Source organism: Salvelinus fontinalis, chromosome 16 (genome assembly GCF_029448725.1).
Source record: "Salvelinus fontinalis isolate EN_2023a chromosome 16, ASM2944872v1, whole genome shotgun sequence".
NCBI classification, from domain to species: domain Eukaryota; kingdom Metazoa; phylum Chordata; class Actinopteri; order Salmoniformes; family Salmonidae; genus Salvelinus; species Salvelinus fontinalis.
In genome coordinates this window covers 8,641,609-8,660,848 of record NC_074680.1, presented here as the reverse complement: position 1 = coordinate 8,660,848, position 19,240 = coordinate 8,641,609, and the positions used below count along the sequence as shown (strand labels likewise).

Genomic DNA, 19,240 nt, shown 5'->3' with positions numbered 1-19,240 from the left:
CCCAAAAGCAGAGAACATCTACTATGGGTTTCAGAGAGGGAGAGGCACAGTGGAGTTTGTCATCGCACCACACAATATTCCTACACATTTTCCGATTCTGGCCATAGAATGAGATCAATGTTATGCTCTTTTTTTTTTTTTCAGTGCCTGAAGCAGTATGTGGAACTCCTGATCAAAGAGGGCCTTGAAACTGCTATTAGCTGTCCAGACTCTGCCTGTCCAAAACGAGGACACTTATTGGAAAATGAGGTATTATTTCCAACTATTTGTATTTTACTTTTAATAATTTGATTGAGGGGAAGATACAATTATGATATTGATACATTCAATGAAAAACAGTCATGTATTGTACCATCACACTTCAGCTGGCGCTTATTTCCAGTGAACAGTTGCTTAATTGTAAGAAATCCTTTCTTACATCAGAACACGCACATCTTCATAATTCATGTGAGTGAATTCATGATCACAATACACAAAGTTGTGGCAAGTTGGAGGATAATTGCATTTGATTTTACTGGACTCGATGCTTGCGTTTTACAGCAACAAAACAGAATCGATGCAGAATTGACAAAAGTCTCTTTCATAAAGTGTGTTCATATCGAGACGACAACAGGGAGGTTACACAGACACAACACAGTCATGCTAGATGATGGGGAAACTAGCCTGAGGGCCGGTCTGTTTGTGCTATCATATCAACTTCTTGTCATTCATTGTCATGCCAGTGATTGGCTTGACGTTGAGCAATGGAGTTGGCAAGAACAAACAGATCCGGGACCTGGCTATGGAGACACTACAAAGTAGGGTAACTGACTATTTCATAGTGAGGCACAATGCATTACATGTGTACCATCAGATCATCAAGGAAAACCATGTGACCAAGCCTTAAGGCAACAGTAGTTGCCACAGAAGAGGATTTTCTGTGTGTCGTTGTGGCGGGTGAAGAACAAAAAGGGCTGATCGGCTTTGAAGGTGTGTACTTTAGGTTTCCAAAAAGAAGAACATAAGTCATATTATTTCAAGCAAGCAAGCGAGCGGTGATGACAGCGGCCTTGGTGCACTGCTCGTTCACTTCTGCAAAGGCCTTTTTCACCACTCCAGCCAACTGCAGGTCGTCATCGGGAGACATGCCTGAGAAGTCGCTAGACCAGTCTAAGGTGTCAACTATGCCCGTCCTAGACAAAATGTCATTCAGGTTGTAGGTCTCATCCAACTTACATTGTGGATGTTACGCTCGTGCCTCCATGTACTGGATCCTCACTGGCCCCGTCCACGCCGCAAAGTTCTCATATGTGAGCTGCTCCTCCAGCCCTCATCAGGGAGCATATTGAGCTTGCTCACATTGGTTCCATCATAGGGCATCTCCAGAATCTGGCAGTTGATATCAGGGATGAAGGTCAAGTGGACATTGAATGCAAATTTCATATTTTCCACTGGCAGTTTCTAAATCTTGCTCACTTTGAACCTGATCTTCTCGGGACTCCTCAAATGCCTCTCTCCACTTGCCCTTGAAGTAGATTGCAGTCACCAACACTAGTTTTGTTAAAGACTTGAAAGTCCCCTCCCATCAGGTAATTCATTGGACCCTCTATTTCTCCACCCAGCTTTATACGTACCCGCTTGCAGCCTCTGCACTGGACCTCCAACTCGGCACCGTAGTACTTCCTGGTTTCACTGAGGAAAGACTGCTCTCTTTACAGATGGTTGGCCAGGCTCAGTGCGTATGGGGCTCCCTCTTTGTTCAGCACAGACAGATGATCCTCTTCAATCTATAGACAATACCCCATAATGACAAAGCAAAAACTGTTTTTTAGACATTTTTGCAAAAAAGTCCAATTAAATATCACATTTACTTAAGTACTCAGACCCTTTACTACTACGTTGTTGACGCACCTTTGGCAGCGATTACAGCCTTGAGTCTTGGGTATGACGCTACAAGCTTGGCACACCTGTGTTTGGGGAAGTTCTCCCATTCTTCTCTGCAGATCCTCTCAAGCTCTGTCAGGTTGGATGGGGAGCGTCGCTAAACAGCTATTTTCAGGTCTCTCCAGAGACGTTAGATCGGGTTCAAGTCCGGGCTCTGACCACTCAAGGACATTCAGAGACTTGTCCTGAAGCCACTCCTGCGTTGTCTTGGCTGTGTGCTTAGGGTTGTTGTCCTGTTGGAAGGTGAACCTTTTCCCCATTCTGAGGTCTTGAGCACTCTGGAGCAGGTTTTCATCTAGGATCTCTTAGTACTTTGCTCAATTTATCTTTCCCTCAATCCCGACTAGTCTCCCAGTCCCTGCCGCTGAAAAACACCCCCACAGCATGATGCTGCCACCACCATGCTTCACTGTAGGGTTGATGCCAGGTTTCCTCCAGACGTGACCCTTGGAATTCAGGCCAATGAGTTTAATCTTGGTTTCATGAGACCCAGAGAATCTTGTTTCTCATGATCTGAGACTATTTTAGGTGCCTTTTGGCAAACTCCAAGTGGGCTGTCTTGCCTTTTACTAAGGAGTGGCTTCCGTCTGGCCACTATACCATAAAGACCTGATTGGTGGAGTGCTGCAGAAATGGTTGTCCTTCTGGAAGATTCTCCCATCTCAACAGAGGAACTCTGGAGCTCTGTCTGAGTGACCATTTGGGTTCTTGGTCACTTCCCTGAACAATGCCCTTCTCCCCCGATTGCTCAGTTTGGCTGCCAGCTCTAGAAATAGTCTTGGTGGTTGCATACTTCTTCTATTTAGGAATGATGGAGACCACTCTATTCTTGGGGACCTTCATTTCTGCAGACAGCTCTACGGACAATTCCTTCGACCTTAGGGCTTGGTTTTTGCTCTGACATGCACTGTCAACTGTGGGACCTTGTATAGACAGGTGTGTGCCTTTCCAAATCATGTTCAACCAATTGAATTTACCACAGGTGGACTCCAATCAAGTTGTGGAAACCTCTCAAGGATGATCAATGGATATAGGATGCACCTAAGCTCAATTTTCAGTCTCATAGCAAAGGGTTCGAATACCTATGTCAATAAGGTATTTCTGTTTAAAAATGTATAAATTTGCAAACATTTCTAAAAACCTTTTTTCACTGTCATTATTTCTTTAATTTAATTTGTTTTAGAATACGGCTGTAACGTTATATGATGTGAAAAAAGTCAAGGGGTCTGAATCTCTGGATGTACTGTAGGGAAAAACAATTTAAGAATATTTAAGTATTTTATTTCTTCCATATTTACACAGTTAGTACGGTAGTTATTTACACATGCGGGGGAAGTGGAAAGTTCCAATTTAAAGGGATAGTTACAGAAATAGTCTCCTTACCTTTAAACTTGTATGGGCCAAGAGAAACTTTAATTCACTCTTCAGATTTATTTACTAAGCTGCTATCAACTGCTAATATTAGCATTGATGACCAAAACCAATGAATTTCAAGTGGCCGTCGTGGATTTGAAAGACATAAAAAATATATATATATCGGGGATTCGTGTCTTTCCTGGCCCAATACTTATTTACTTTTATTGATATTTATACCTGTTGAACTTGTTCTATTACTACTACTAATTACTATACATATACTATACATATGATGTATGTGCTTTATTTAGATCAAAGAAATCTCTTAACATGACCTCAAAGACCTCCACATCCATTCCAGAGACCTCTGAGGCTGCAGAAGGACAGTGTTTTTAATTGGGGTCCCTTGCTGAGCAGACATTAGCCCTCTCTGTGAATATCGCTCTCCGTCTTCTCCAAAACTACCTGCACAAACCAGTCTGGCCTAGCTCCGTCTCAGCTCTGGCCCACCTTCTAGACGTGTCAGCGTGTTTATACAGAGTGCATGGGCCCCGCTCGTCTGCGTCCTTCCCCGATTTGAGGTCAAGCCGAGGGCACTGCGCCTCACCTCTCACTCTCTGTTTCGGAGGCCGGCGGCACGGCCGTATGTTTTCAATCAATCATAGTCACTGGCTTTTAATGGGACCCGGCTTGAGTCGAGGCGTCTCTCATCCAGCCACTATGACAGATATGTCTGACTCATAATTGACTGTTCTCACACTCAAAGCCCCCACCCCCCCCCAAAAAATGTTTCATCATTGCATAATGACTACATTTAACCTTTAGCATATGTAGCCAGTATGCAAATACACCTCTCACGGAACATGTGAATAAAACCGGTGGGCTCGTCCTAATGATGCTGGAATTGAGTGGGGTTTTGTAACTGATCATCTTCAGACTGTAGTGTGGCTGAAAGCATCATGTCCCTGTATTCGTTTGGTACGCGATCACGTCCCTAACTCTTCCTCTTCTTTCTCCTGCAGATTGAGTGCATAGTGGCTACAGCGATTATGCAGAGATACAAGAAGCTGCAGTTTGAGAGGGGTAAGTGGGAGAGGAACCGCGCCGACCGCATCGCTGCTCATAGGCGTGTAGGTCATTGAGCCCCACCTGACTCCCTTGTCTCCCCACACCATTTAGAATTTATTAGGGATCCCCATTAGCTGCTGCCAAGGCAGAAACTACTCTTCCTGGAGTCCAATATCAATTTGACCTGGAGGACAATGACAGCCCTCTAACTTTTTTATTGTGTTCTGATTTAACCTAAAATCTGTATCAAAGTTTAACACAGCCACCATCAAAAATGCATGAGGGGAAAGCCTTTTCAGGTACATTTAAAGTGATGTTAATTGGATAGGTAGTGCTATATCATAACCTAAACTGTGTCTGGCTGTGGACTATATGTCTATACAGTATGTCTAAATATCCTAATTCAAAGCCTTTAATATTTAGTCCCTGTGTTCGGTTATGAATTCAGCGTCTGTGGTTGTCTGTATATTTAATAAGGTATATTTTTATACCTTTCGAATGTGAGCAGTGTTGTAAAAGTCTCACTGAGCAGTATTCTGCCCTTCTGCTGTGAATGGTGTATGGCTGGGCGGTATACCTTTTTTTTCTTTTTTTCTAGGCAAGTCAGTTATGACAAATTCTTATTTTCAGGGGCAGAACGACAGATGTGTACCTTGTCAGCTCGGGGATTTGAACTTGCAACCTTTTGGTTACTAGTCCAACACTCTTACCACTAGGCCACCCTACCTAAATGTAGTCTTGTATAACGGTATTTCAATGTTTGGTTTGTTAAACGTGTTAACGCCGGCTCTTCGGCGGTGAAATAATGTCAGTTTTTGTTGTTTACTCCGTTTGCTACGTGAGTCGTCTCGGGTGGCGCAGTGGTCTAGGGCACTGCATCGCAGTGCTAGCTGCGCCACCAGAGTCTCTGGGTTCGCGCCCAGGCTCTGTCGCAGCCGGCCGCAACCGGGAGGTCCGTGGGGCGACGCACAATTGGCATAGCGTCGTCCGGGTTAGGGAGGGTTTGGCCGGTAGGGATATCCTTGTCTCAGTATGTAAAATGTATGCACTCTACTGTAAGTCGCTCTGGATAAGAGCATCTGCTAAATGACTAAAATGTAAATGTAAAATGTCTCTCTCCTTCCACGCACACCATTCCCCGCCCCCTGTCATTCAAGGAGAGCAGTTTTTGCGCTACCACGAGTGAATGAGTCGCAACAACCACTCGCAGTCAGTCTTCATGGTCAATGGTGCAGATGCAATGCTGCAGATCTGGCTAGTCAGCTAGCCAGCTAGCTAGCTAAATGTACTTAGTCAGAGCAAAAGTAGCTAGCTAGCTAATACAGCCTGATACCAGTGCTGGTGTAGGCCTAGATCAGCATGTTTGCGCAATGGTATATTCTAAATATGAGAGGAATAGGCAAAGCATGGACATTTTAGCTACATCAAAGCAACAGTAAAATACATTTTTTTTTAATGTAGCATTCATTATTGTCCACTGGGAAACACTGACCAACACTTTGGTTCCTTGCCTGTCCCAATAGCCCTATTTTTTTTCACTATTCAAAGTGCCTACTATATTCCAACTTTTGGTTGAAGTTTCATTGAACAGTATAAAACAATCAGAATGGTCAAAGCCCCATTTATGGTCATACAAATGCCACCCTAAGGTCATACGCTACTCATAAAGCACATTTAGAACTTTTATTATTAACAAACCTCAAATACCATCAAAAATGTGAATAATATTGTGATTATGATATGCGCTAATCTGTGACATGGGGTTCCCACGCTAACCTCAGCCAGACTTGCACACCCACTCTATATGGCATGTGCCTCGAAGGTACTCCACCCACCCAAAGGCACAAACACAGACACACAGGGATGGAGAGACGCAGAGCCAGAGCAGCACAGACAGGAGGGCAGGGGGCGGCCATTTTGGTTCAACAGCAACAGACTGAGGAACATGCGAGGGTCAACAGAACAGAGCCATGTGATGGCAAGCAGTGTGTGTTAGTCATTGGGACAGGATGGTTGGACTTGTTTTGTAGCCACAGACCAAACATTGAGCGTCTGCCAACTTTCTTTTTAGTTTGGTAGAAGCACATTTAAATAGGGTGATTGGAGAAAAATAGATGTTGATTTAGCCGCTGATCTGTGTGTGCATATGTCAAATGACACTTGTGCTTCCGAGAGTGTGTACTTGTGCATCGGTCAAAAGCATGAAATAAAAAGATAAATGTTTTGTTAATAGACACGAAAAAAGACAACTATCAACAGTAAAGTAGTAAACCACGTCCGGCACATAATGCCTATGTCTTTGTTAACACACACACACACACTTTCTCATTTGCAATGGCTTTTTGCACAGATTACAGATGGATCCATCTGTACAAAAAGCCATTGCAAATGAGAAATTGTGTATGTGTGTGTGTGTTAACACAGAGACATAGGTGCTATAATCACCTCATGACCTCATGGCCTGTCACCATGCTTTGGAAGCAGTCACTGTATACAGAACTGTTGGTGGTGACACCTGGTTTTGTGCCACCACAGAGGTGCTTCTGGACCCGTGCCGGACGTGGTGCCCATCGTCGTCGTGCCAGGCAGTGTGCCAGCTGAAGGAGATGGAGGTGGCGCAGCCCCAGCTGGTGAAGTGTGCCGTGTGCACCCTGGAGTTCTGCTCGGCCTGCAAGGCTAACTGGCACCCCGGGCAGGTCTGCCCACCCCAGGAGAACAACCTGCCCATCACCGCTTTCCTACCTGGAGAGACCAGGTATGGAACTGGACTCTCCCCTTCCTTCATCATATCAATCACTTCCTCTCCACCTCATCAATTCTTTGATATCCCTAGAGACCAGGTATAGAGGGAGCTGGAGTTTTTCCTCTTCTTCCTCCTCTGTCTTCACCATCTCAATCGCACTCTCCTCCCCATCACCTCCTCAAGCTAGTTGAGAGAGGTTAGACTCCGTGACCGTTGAATGACATTTCATCCCAAAAAACATTAGGTTCTCATTCAATCAATCGGGGTAACTGGCTTTCCGCAATGAGCCACACTGTAAACACTGTGTTGTTGAGACAATAAACTCGTACGTTTGACAGGAATGATGTCCTTACCCTGGAAACCCTGGTGCCATTATCCACACACACGTACACTCGTAGTTGTTTTCTCCTGTGGTTGATGATCTGCCCTCACCTGCTCTCACCCCTCTACTGAGGACACTGTGAGGACACAGCCTCTGGTCCCCGTGGGAACCTGTATTTACCACCCTGGATACCAGCCTAGCTACCGCTGTGTTGATGTCTCCATGAAGCCAGCTGCTCTCATGCATAACCATCCAGGCACTAGTCATCTAGTGCCTTCTAGTGCATATTTAATATGACTGAGTGTATTGCTGGAGCAGATTGCCTGATGATAGTGCTGGGACCCGTGGGCTCAGATAAGGCTAGCCGGGGTTGACCAAGGTCATAGAGGAAGTCATAATATGTCAGTATAAGGAGCCAATAGAAGTCAAGGCCCTAACTCTTAGCCAACCTGCATTTGGATGATTTGTCTACTTAAAACTCTAGAATGTGGTGGCCCAGTGGCTAAGCTACAGTACATGACCAAAAGTATGTGGACATCTGCTCGTCGAACGTCTCATTCATAAATCATGGGCTCTGCTGCTGTAACAGCCTCCACACTTCTGGGATAAGTTTCCACTAGAGGTTGAAACATTGCTGCGGGGACTGGCTTCTATTTAGCCACGAGTCAAACCGAGATTTTGTCTGTCGACTCCAGAGTCCAATGGCGCCGAGCTTTACACCACTCCAGCAGACGTTTGGGATTGCGCATGGTGATCTTAGGCTAGTGTGCGGCTGCTCGGCCACGGAAACCCATTTCACGAAGCTCCCGACGAACAGTTCTTGTGCTGACGTTGCTTCCGGAGGAAAGTGCACATTTGTGGCCTGCTGGAGGTCATTTTGCAGGGCTCTGGCAGTGCTCCTCCGGCTCAAAGGCGGAGGTAGCGGTCCTGCTGCTGGGTTGTTGCCCTCCTACGGCCTCCTCCACGTCTCCTGATGTACTGGCCTGTCTCCTGGTAGCGCCTCCATGCTCTGGACACTACGCTGCCAGACACAGCAAACCTTCTTGCCACAGCTCGCATTGATGTTCCATCCTGGATGAGCTGCACTACCTGAGCCACTTGTGTGGGTTGTAGACTCCGTCTCATGCTACCACTAGAGTGAGAGCACCGCCAGCTTTCAAAAGTGACCAAAACATCAGCCAGGAAGCATAGGAACTGAGAAGTGGTCTGTGGTCACCACCTGCAGAATCACTCCTTTTTTGGGGGTGTCTTGCTAATTGCCTATAATTTCCACCTTTTGTCTATTCCATTTGCACAACAGCATGTGAAATTTATTGTCAATCAGTGTTGCTTCCTAAGTGGACAGTTTGATTTCACAGAAGTGTGATTGACTTGGAGTTACATTGTGTTGTTTAAGTGTTCCCTTTATTTTTTTGAGCAGTGTATATATATATACACACAAAAGTATATCTAAACATAAAGCGAGAGAGAGGGAGGGTTGTGGAGTTGTCCTCAGATGTCACGAAAGGCCACAGTGGTTTAAAGGGAAAGTTTTGGACTTTACAACTTAATGTTAGATGGTTCCTCACCCTGAAAAAGTAGTCTATGGGCCAGAAGAAACTGTAATCCATAGTTGTTTTCTCTAAACAGCCACAACAAACTTCATCTAACTTGAACTCTAGCCATGGATTATAGTTTTTCCAGGCCCATAGACTACTTTTAGCTTGCGAACCATCTAACATCAAGTTGTAAAATCCTGAACTTCCCCTTTAAACTCTGGCGCCTCCTCTCTCTCTCTCTCTCTCTCTCTCTCTCTCTACCCCTGTCAGGACTCCAAGTATGGCTTGTAAGGCTCTTACTGTGATTACTGTACATACTGCACTTATCTAAACAATAAGCTCTGGAGTACGTTCTTCTCCTCTCTCCCCTTCAAGAGTGTGGGAAATTAGTGTCCTAATTCGAATGGACTCCACGTACACTGTTAGCCCGATCTGCACCCAGCTGACACATGCAGCAATTACTGCAAAGGGCAAATGTATTACTCTGGACTTTTCACATTTTGCCTGGATCTTGCTGCCTTTTGCTGATACGATTTTTTTATTTTATTTTTTATTTCTCCCATGACATTCCTCTGACATAACAGCCAGCATTCAGGAGAAGGACACTCTCTCCTTAATCCTCACACTGATCCAGGTATTTTACCTTCTGATCTTTAGCCAGTATTCCATTACATTCAGGCCTCTATCCCGTTCCTTCCAGAGCAAAAGCTAGAATCCGAAAGTCCTGTTTAGTTACAAAATGACTGCCAGGGTGTCAAATGAAGTAGGACACGAAAGGTGTGCATTAATTCACTCTGGCCAGATGCGATCAATAGCTGGATAATTGGCTCAGAAAATGAATGTGCTTGTTGTCTGTCCGCCTCTCTGACACTTGAGAGGACAGCCGACAGCATCACCTGCTCTCCTTTCTGGCCTTCAAGAGTCAGCAGCACTCAGGTGGGAAAAGGACACAAAAGACCTGCCTTTAAGATGAATAGAAGAAAGAAAATCCTGAAAGGAGTTTCTCGTTTCTCATTTCGTTTGCATTTCAGGTGTTAGGAGCAAATTCTGTTGATGTTTATTGCAAGCTTAGATCTATTGTACATTAACAAAGGCTGTTCAAGATCTGTGGCATGATAAACACTGAGTGGATAATCTCTTGTGGCATTCTGGATCTCTGTCTCATGGTCTTTGTTCTTTAGCGTCATTCAGCAAAAGCAATTGTTTCAACCAACATTTGTTTAAGAAACGAAACACACTGAACATTGCTCTCTCACCGTGTCTCTTCAGCTCCTTCTACAAGAGTGACGATGACGATGGTCCCATCAAGCGCTGTCCCAAGTGTAAGGTGTACATCGAGAGGGACGAGGGCTGTGCCCAGATGATGTGCAAGAACTGCAAACACGCCTTCTGCTGGTACTGCCTGGAGTCACTGGACGTGAGTAGAGAACCCTGTCGCACGCGCACACACACCCCTTTCTAGTGGAACTTTCTGGAGCCCCTGGATATGAGTCGAACTTTGTCCCAATGTTTCCCCAAAACCCCTCCCCACATCTGTGCTGCTGCAACATGTTCGTATAGAATAATACACACGTATCTTTGCAAATGGGTTTTCATTTCCCTTTTCAGTATGTTGGTCCTGACTTCAATACAGCAGTCTGAAATGTGCATAGAATTCACTCTGTGTATATTTCGCATGTCTGGTGTTAGCAGTGTGAGCAGTGATCCAATGTGTTATCAGGGAATAACAGCACTGCAGGAGGTGTGATAAGGCTGCAGGCGGATGGATTTCTAAATCCAAACCCGTTTTTATGATGTTTGATACAAGACAATGGAACTGAAACGGTGGGATTTTATCTGGGCTTGTAGGAGGCTAGGAGGCTTTACTGGCAGTGGCTTAAGTCAATTCTAATTGCAGACCACAGGCGATCTTACACCACACTGGTAATTTAAAAGCAATTTTCTCCAAGCAGCCTACCTCTCAGTACTAATGATAGATCATTCTTTTCTCCTCTTTCTGTGTGTGTGTGTGTGTGTGTGTGTGTGTGTGTGTGTGTGTGTGTGTGTGTGTGTGTGTGTGTGTGTGTGTGTGTGTGTGTGTGTGTGTGTGACACAGGATGACTTCCTCCTGATCCACTATGACAAAGGGCCCTGTCGAAACAAACTGGGCCACTCCAGGGCGTCTGTCATCTGGCACAGAACACAGGTAAAGTTAGTGAGTAAAGTTAGTGCGCCCACTTTCCTCCCTTGTCTCTCTCTCTCTCTCTCTCTCTCTCTCTCTCTCTCTCACACTCACTCACTCACACACACACTGGACTTCCCCTATGTCTGCAGCATGTGGCAGGGAACATGCACACACCTTTCACCTCACCCAAACACTTCCACACACTTCCACACATGTTTAACGTGAATAAACATGGATGGTGCTCTGTGAAAACACTAGTCGGTAGGAGAGCACAGCTTGGTCGATGTGCTCTGTGTGTTGGCCCGTTGTTGTTAGTGTCAACATGTCTCCAGCATTGCTTTCTTATCATTTCTTTCTGTGTATAATATGTGGACATGTTGCACGCCACTTATGGGTTAGAGTAATGCTTTTACTTTGGCGCAATCTCTAAAGTAAAAAGCAGGGGGCGCAACGTTCACTGCACATTTTGAAATGTCATTTTTGTCCCCCCCCCAGTTTTGTCATTGGAACGTGATACAAAATGAGGCAACGGTGTGCTTTAGGACCATGCGGACACCTCCGAGTTGACTGGATAAAACAATGATATTCATTAAAACCAAAGTCGCGCAATATTATTTGATGGTACTGTTAAGCTGTTCAGTTACAACATACATAATGCATGCCATACATTACGAAATAAAAGTCAACACATCCTTCAGAATTCTGATTCTAATATCGAATGAGAATATTGAGTAGACGTTATATATGTTCTTGTTCACCCGGTCATCACCCAGTCATTGTTCAGCTGTAGCTATCATCCGGCACATATCTAGTCATAGACGAGCACATTTCCCGGGTTTAACAGAGCGTTGTGAACGCTAGCGTACACACTGACATCTGTTGCCCAGTAGGACAGGCTGAGTCATTTGAGCATGATTACAGCTTGTGGTACTGCACCTCCTTCACCCAGCCCATGCAACCTCACTGCTCCCCAAGCCCAGTCTCTCTCTTTAGCTCCTCATGAATGCATAACACACACAGAAAGGACCCCGGGGCCCTTATTCACAAAAGAAGTGCTGATCTAGGATGAGGTCCTCCCTGTCAATGTAATCTTATTCATTATGGCAAAAACAGATCCTAGATCAGCATTCCTACTCAGACATTTTCTTAATTAAGGCCCTAATATATAATTAAGGCCCTACTATATCCTGCCTTTTTATTAAGAAAGCTTAGCTTCTGTGTTTTCTCTTTTCGCCTCTGTATCTGATTTTCAAATCAGTTTTGAGATTTGAGCTGAGGGGGTTGCATCCGCTAGGGACGCCATAGAAGGAATGAAGGTCACCGCTCTCGATGCTTGCTGTTCTCAGACCAGACATGGTCTATTACGTACGGTAGCTTTGCCAAGGGTTGGTTGATCTGAGCAAATAGGATCTCATGTTAACACACAGGTATGCCGGTGCAACTAAAGGTTCATGGGGAGCTGGTCTGGGTAAATAATGTGACTACTAAGACCTCCAAAAAGGGGGAAGTGGACAGAAATACACAAGAATGGATGGCAACAACAATGTATGTACATGCATGGAGCTATTTTATCAAAAGGTCTTTGTCATAGGATGCCACTCTCTGCTGTCTTGTCCTTCATTGGCCCGCCCTGGATGAGCCTCAAAATGACTCTCCTACTCTGACACTGGCAGAAGTCCATTCATTTATTCTAAGAAGGCAGGATTGCGTGCAATTGCTACTTTCGAAGGCCATTTTGTAGCTGAGATGTTTCTGCTCGTATATGATGCCCCCGTGTGGTGAGATGGGAGACTTGCACTACAAAGATTGAAAATAACTCGCACGGGATATGATCACGTCGAAAGAGAGCAAGTTTTGAGAAGGGAAGTGGAAATAATTTGGTGTGCGTTATCTTGTTAAGGGATCTCTCATACGCTAGTTCTGTTTTTTCAAAGTATTTTCCATATAGTGCCAATTGTGTTCTTCCTTAGTGATAGTCTTTAGTTATATGTTTGCAGTGTGGCTAAACAAAAGGTCTCTTATTTGCTGGTGCCTCTGTCTTGTTTGCAGTCTCTTACTCTCTCTCCTCTCTCTCTTTCTCCAAGGTGGTGGGGATCTTCGCTGGCTTCGGCCTTCTCCTGCTGGTGGCCTCTCCCTTTCTCCTCCTGGCCACGCCCTTTGTCCTCTGCTGTAAGTGCAAGTGCAGCAAAGGGGACGACGACCCCCTGCCCACCTAAACCCCGCCTCACTCATCTAAGCAGGCGGCCATATTTATTTTTCGCCCCTTCTGTTTTCTCCCTCCAAGCTTCTTGCGGCGCTTCATTTAACGGGGCTGGGGCCTAGCTGCACTGTCTCGGGCCCAGCCGCGTCCCGATCCATATCGCTCGCAGTGTCATGGTGGGAGAGGAGTTGTGTTGACCCTGTGCTCCCTGGCCTGGTGGAAGATGGGTTCACAGAGGTCAGGCTTTGAGGACGACAATGATGCGCCTCTCTGTGGGCTTGGGGGCATGTGTCCGTTTACTGTAGCAGGGCCACTCTGAGGCCTTGAGGTGAGCTACAGACAGTGGTGTAGTACAGAACCGAAGAAGAAGAGGATGTTTTATCAAGAGATAAATAAAGACGTGATGTCAGAGACATTTTCATGCAGGAGCTGCTACTATTGGAGGAGCTTCACCTTAAACTCGTTTCAGTCGACTTGTTTTTGTTGGTTTGTCGAGCACAAAGCTTTCCACCCCTCTTCTCTCTCTTTTTAGCTCTCAACATACAGGAAATAGCACTGGAGTTACGTTTTGACAAACGTTTTGTGTTTACTCTGTTGGCACATTAAAGACTCTCCGTTTGTCGCTTTAAGAACCGGGGCGGGAGTTGGGAGGTTTTCTGTCTCTCACTCCCCTGTACAGCACGTTCTCTTGGTGATGTCTGTGTTTCTGTAATCTTTTGCTCTGTTCCCACTATCAGCAAGAAGTTATTCTTTTGACAAAATGGATTTGAACTCCTATATGTGTCTTTTTGAGAGGGTGTCCCAAACTCCTTCTCACAGCCCAAAAAGAGGACTCCTGGTCCTGTGTTTGTCGAAGAGTCTCAGAGTAGGAGTGCTCATCTAGGCAAGACAAAACTGATCCTATATCGATACTCCTACTTCAAGACACTTTGTGAACATGGGCCCTGAACATTCATCTCCCCGTCCACACAGACGTGAACAAACCATCCGGAACTGGTTCTGACTTGTGTTGTCGAATGGAATACTTTATTATAGATGTCGTGGTGTTCTGAGTTCCTCTCAACTCAAATAAGAATAATATTTAGCCACATAGCAACAAATGGCCTTAAATGAATAAGAAACAAAGCCAAAAAAGCCACCTCCAGTATTCAGAAGAAGAAAAAACTGTCTTACAAAAACACATGGCCATTGTCCAATTCCGTCCTTGTGAAAGCACACTTAAATAATGAATTTGTTTAATGCATCAGTCATTCATTAAAACCTGTCTATTTTCAGGTAGAGCATAGGAAATTAAATTGTCTCTCTGATACAAAGATGTCCCTTCATATGATCTATATTACATTGATGTTGGTCATATATCCAACTACTGTAATGAACAATAATCCTATACAATGTATTTTTTAATTGTGTGAATCTGTGGCAAACTTGCATAATGTTAGTGGTATTGTTGTCAACGTTTTTGTTGGGAGCACGTCGAGAGCTCTCACTACATGCAGCTACTGCAACCTTTGCAGGGATATAAAATGTCAAGAACTTCACTGGACTGTTTAGGACACATCTGAAAACTGCTCTACACATGACTGTATCTATGCAAGTTTGTACATTTCCTATCTTAGTCTTGCTAACAGTGTGGTCATATCAAGTGGTCCAGTATGTTATACCAGATTCCATGTGCCATTTATCACATCATACAGTAGAATTTCACAAAAGGGCGGTTGACTTACATCCGTTTCATTTGATTTGATTTGATTTTTTATCTATCAGGGAAGCCATACATTATTTCATCACCATCGTTTTCCCTTAAGTTGTTCCATCAGAACGTGTGGTGAGGAGGCATTTACTGTAGCGACACCATTTCTCACTCTGAAACACATTTAAACTCAAGAGATCGGTCATTGGCGTTCCGCCATCAATAAGCCACTTTGGAACACGTACAGAGAATCCTGGGTGGCAGTCTGTTTCTGCTCTCTTGCCAACTCCTTATGAAATTGTCACGCAAAACTGGCTTGACAATGGATTAGGGAAAAAGCGCAAACAAATCCGGGACTACTGTAGACTACATATAGAATGCTGAGATACTCTTCTGCATAAATCCCAGGGTTTTTTATTTTGCTCTTCCGTATTGGTCTCCACGTAGCATTTGAAGAGTGGGTATGGCAGTTACTGGAACTAGCATTAGCCATTCACCTCTAGCTCATGGTAGCCACCACACACAAAGAAAACATTAGCCTTAACTTTTCAGTACCTCGTACCTTTAGCCTCATCATTTCCCGTTAATCCTTAATGCATGCAAGTAGTCAAAGAAAAAAAGAAAAAAAAAAAAAAAAAAAAAATTCAGTTGAGCTAATTTACCCTTATTTTCTGGCAATAGGGAATATGAAGGTCCCAACTGAGCATGTGGATCACTGAGCTGACCGTGTCTTTGGGTGACAATCATGCCAAGCAAGTCTTGTGGGTGGCGATCGAGAGTGAGTGAATAGTTTCAAGCGTTTTAAGGTTTGTAAAGTAAAAGTGGAGATCTTATGTCCGTATGGCCAGTTCCAGGCATAAGCCAATCAGGGTCTCGACTTTCTATTGCGACTAAGAGAAGTAGAGTACACCAGGTGCCATTTTGGAATTTTGTTGTGCATTAGCAGTTGTTCTCTTATGTCACTCACTGACAGTCAATTAGCAATGTCAGTTAACAATTTTCAGAGTGGTACTTAGTCTAGCCATCTATCTAACTCGTAGTAATCATGGCCACATACCTACCGGGCATGCATGGCACGTGCCCAGGGGCCCTGACCTCCAGGGGGTCCCCGTTTTTGATTGTGTTGGTCATTCTCACGCCGATATCATATTAACATGGCATAAGTCATTATAAAATGTGTAGAATTGCAGTAAATTGGCTGTAAACCTGAAATGTTTTCTTTCTGCCCCATGGCAAAATTTGTAGAATTACCTGACATTTCTACAATTGCAAATATCCCCACCCCATGGCAAAGTATGTCAAATTGCAGAAGAAAACATGCTTTAAAGGTCCAATGCAGCCATTTTCATCTCAATATCCAATCATTTCTGTGATTGTTTTCAATTAAAATGGTAAAAAATAAACAAAGATGGCTTCTTAGCTAAGAGCAATTTCTCAGGCAACATTTTTGCTAGGATTGTCTGGGAGTGGTCTGAGTGGGGAGGGGAAAACTGAAAAGTAGCTGTTATTGGCAAAAAGGTTTGGAACTCTCTTTCTTGTTGGTCTATTAACTAATTTACTGCATGGTGATGTCACCATGGAAGGCCAAAACACCATTCCATGAAAACAGGATGACATTTCAGACAGTCTTTTCAAACAGCTTAAACACTAAAAGGGAAATATCATGTTCACACATTCACAGTATTATTCCAACCTCAGACCTGTGGAAATGAGGTCTGTCAAACAATGAAAAGAATGAATTGTGATTAATTGCCAGTTATATCGAGGTATTCAGTCATAGGCATTCAGCCATTCAGCTCGCTAGCTAACATTAGCATAACTAGAATAACTGTTATCTAAAAAAACGCCTGGGGATGTGTGTATAGTTAAACTTTCTGTACGTTTTCCTTAAATTGTTGCTCAAAGCTGCGCACGCAGAGGATTTTTTTATAGAACTGCAGGAAATCCCCCATCGTCAAGACGGGGGCCACTAATAAAAAAGATCCCGCTAGGTGGGGGTCCCCCAAACAAATCTCACTTAGGGCCCCAAAAGGCTATAGCCGGCCCTGCCCATTAAATATTGCCTTCTCTTTGGAAATGTGTAAAGCTGTCAACGACACTTTTTGTTGTCCTTATTAAAGGGGTTCGGGGATTGTAATTTTAAGAAATGTAGCCTCTATTTCCAGGCTTCCTCATAACTCAGAGACTTGGGAGGATGGCATTGCGTGACTATAGGAAATGTACATTCAAGAGAAGTGGAAACAAGTTCTCATCTTCCATTTGGTTTAGAGGGGCTTTGAGCTGAGAGAATCTTGAATGCTTGTCACAAAGTCCTCTGACTCAACTGATTTTGCCAGTATACCAATCAAACTCCGATGACTCGTACAGTCATTAGTGTTATCATCAGGTTTCTTTCAGCATTATGCAGCGAAGGGACACAAAACATTTCATAAACTCCATTCACCTCGAGGTGAGACCAGGCCTGTTGCACAATTATATTCTATGGCTTGAAACCTATTTTGCTCTTTGTTCACACTGTTGGGCTTCTGAACTATATTTCAACCTGTTATATCAGATGATAACAATGCTATATGTTTTTAAAAAGAGGTCAAACTGTGCCTCTTAATTTTAGGGAGTCCGAAACAACATTGTGTGCACAAAAGGTCCGACGGTTTCTGTCATGACGTACCCTTTATCCTGGATTCTAAGTTTGACTTTCACACTTACCGTACTTTAGGTTGCCTTTGTGTTATACTTGTTCTGTAGGCTTTGATGCAGTAAATCATACAGTAATGGCTTGTATTTGTGTTAACTGTGGAAGGATTCATATTTCCAACTTTTCAAAAGATGTAACCTTGTAAATTGGCATGTGTGGAGAGCATTGGATAAACACATTGTGCTTCTCCCATGTATCTATTGTTCCACTAACACTGTGAAATGGAATAAATGTGGTTGTTTTTTGTGACTCGCCTCTCCTCTGGACACAAATGCTGCATATTGACATAAGTTCACGCTATAGGTCGGGCTGAATCGTACTGTGCTGGCTCAGATTTTCTTTTCGCATTGTCCTTTCCAGCAACTATGGTGGATATGTAACCAGTCCAGACCAGTACAGCTTGGCTCAGCTTTGGCCGTATGGTGTGAATAAGGCAATGCATGTCTCACCAGTCCCTGTCATCAGTTCCAAACACATGAGTCTCATGTTCAAGTGTGCCCTCTGGTGTTGGAAGATGGTATGTTCATATCTCAGCCAACACTTGATGGGACATTGTCTTTCCAGTCAGCGCTCGGGTCATGTAAAGTTCACTGAATAGAGATTAACCTCTTATGGTTGAGATCGGCTAAGATCCCGTTAACAGGATCGATTTGACAACAGCCAGTGAAAGTGCTGGGCGCCAAATTCAAACAACAGAAATCTCATAATTAAAATTCCTCAAACATACAACTATTTCACACCATTTTAAAGATAACCTTGTTAATCCCACCACAGTGTCCGATTTCAAAAAGGATTATGTTAGGTCAGTACCTAGTCACAGAAAAACACAGCCATTTTTTCCAGCCAAAGAGAGGAGTCACAAAAAGCAGAAATTGAGATTAAAATGAATCACTAACCTTTGATGATCTTCATCAGATGACACTCATAGGACTTCATGTTACACAATACATGTATGTTTTGTTCGATAAAGTGCATATTTATATCCAAAAATCTCAGTTTACATTAGCGCGTTACGTTCAGTAATGTTTTGCTTCCAAAACATCCAGTGATTTTGCAGAGAGCCACATCGATTTACAGAAATAGTAGTCATAAACTTCAATATAAGATACAAGTGTTATGCACAGAATTAGAGATATACTTCTCCTTAATGCAACCGCTGTGTCACATTTAAAAAACACTTTACGGAAAAAGCAAACCATGCAATAATCTGAGTACAGCGCTCAGACAACAAAACCATGTTGGAGTCAACAGAAGTCAGAAATAGCGTTATAAATATTCATTTACCTTTGATGATCTTCATCAGAATGCACTCCCAGGAATCCCAGTTCCACAATAAATGGTCGATAAAGTACATAATTTATGTCCAAATACCTCCTTTTTGTTCGCACGTTTAGCCCAGTAATCCAAATTCATGAGACGCGAGCAGACAAAGTCCAAAAGTTCCGTTACAGTCCGTAGAAACATGTCAAACGATGTATAGAATCAATCTTTAGGATGTTTTTATCATACATCTTCAATAATGTTTCAACCTGAGAATTCCT

The 19,240-nt window shown here is 43.8% G+C and overlaps 1 protein-coding gene across 4 annotated transcripts in view; it reads left to right on the top strand.

Annotated features, from left to right (window-relative positions):
* The window catches only part of rnf144aa (ring finger protein 144aa), a 57,862-nt gene extending 39,914 nt beyond the window's left edge, over nucleotides 1-17,948 (top strand). For all 4 annotated transcript variants that reach the window (XM_055864306.1, XM_055864305.1, XM_055864304.1 and 1 more), the window contains 6 exons: nucleotides 145-249; nucleotides 4,302-4,362; nucleotides 6,883-7,102; nucleotides 10,220-10,367; nucleotides 11,046-11,135; nucleotides 13,199-17,948. In XM_055864306.1, the coding sequence (XP_055720281.1) occupies nucleotides 145-249; nucleotides 4,302-4,362; nucleotides 6,883-7,102; nucleotides 10,220-10,367; nucleotides 11,046-11,135; nucleotides 13,199-13,330 (756 nt within the window). In that variant the 3' untranslated portion in view covers nucleotides 13,331-17,948. The remainder of the gene's footprint in view (nucleotides 1-144; nucleotides 250-4,301; nucleotides 4,363-6,882; nucleotides 7,103-10,219; nucleotides 10,368-11,045; nucleotides 11,136-13,198) is intronic.
* Nucleotides 17,949-19,240: the final 1,292 nt, after the last annotated feature.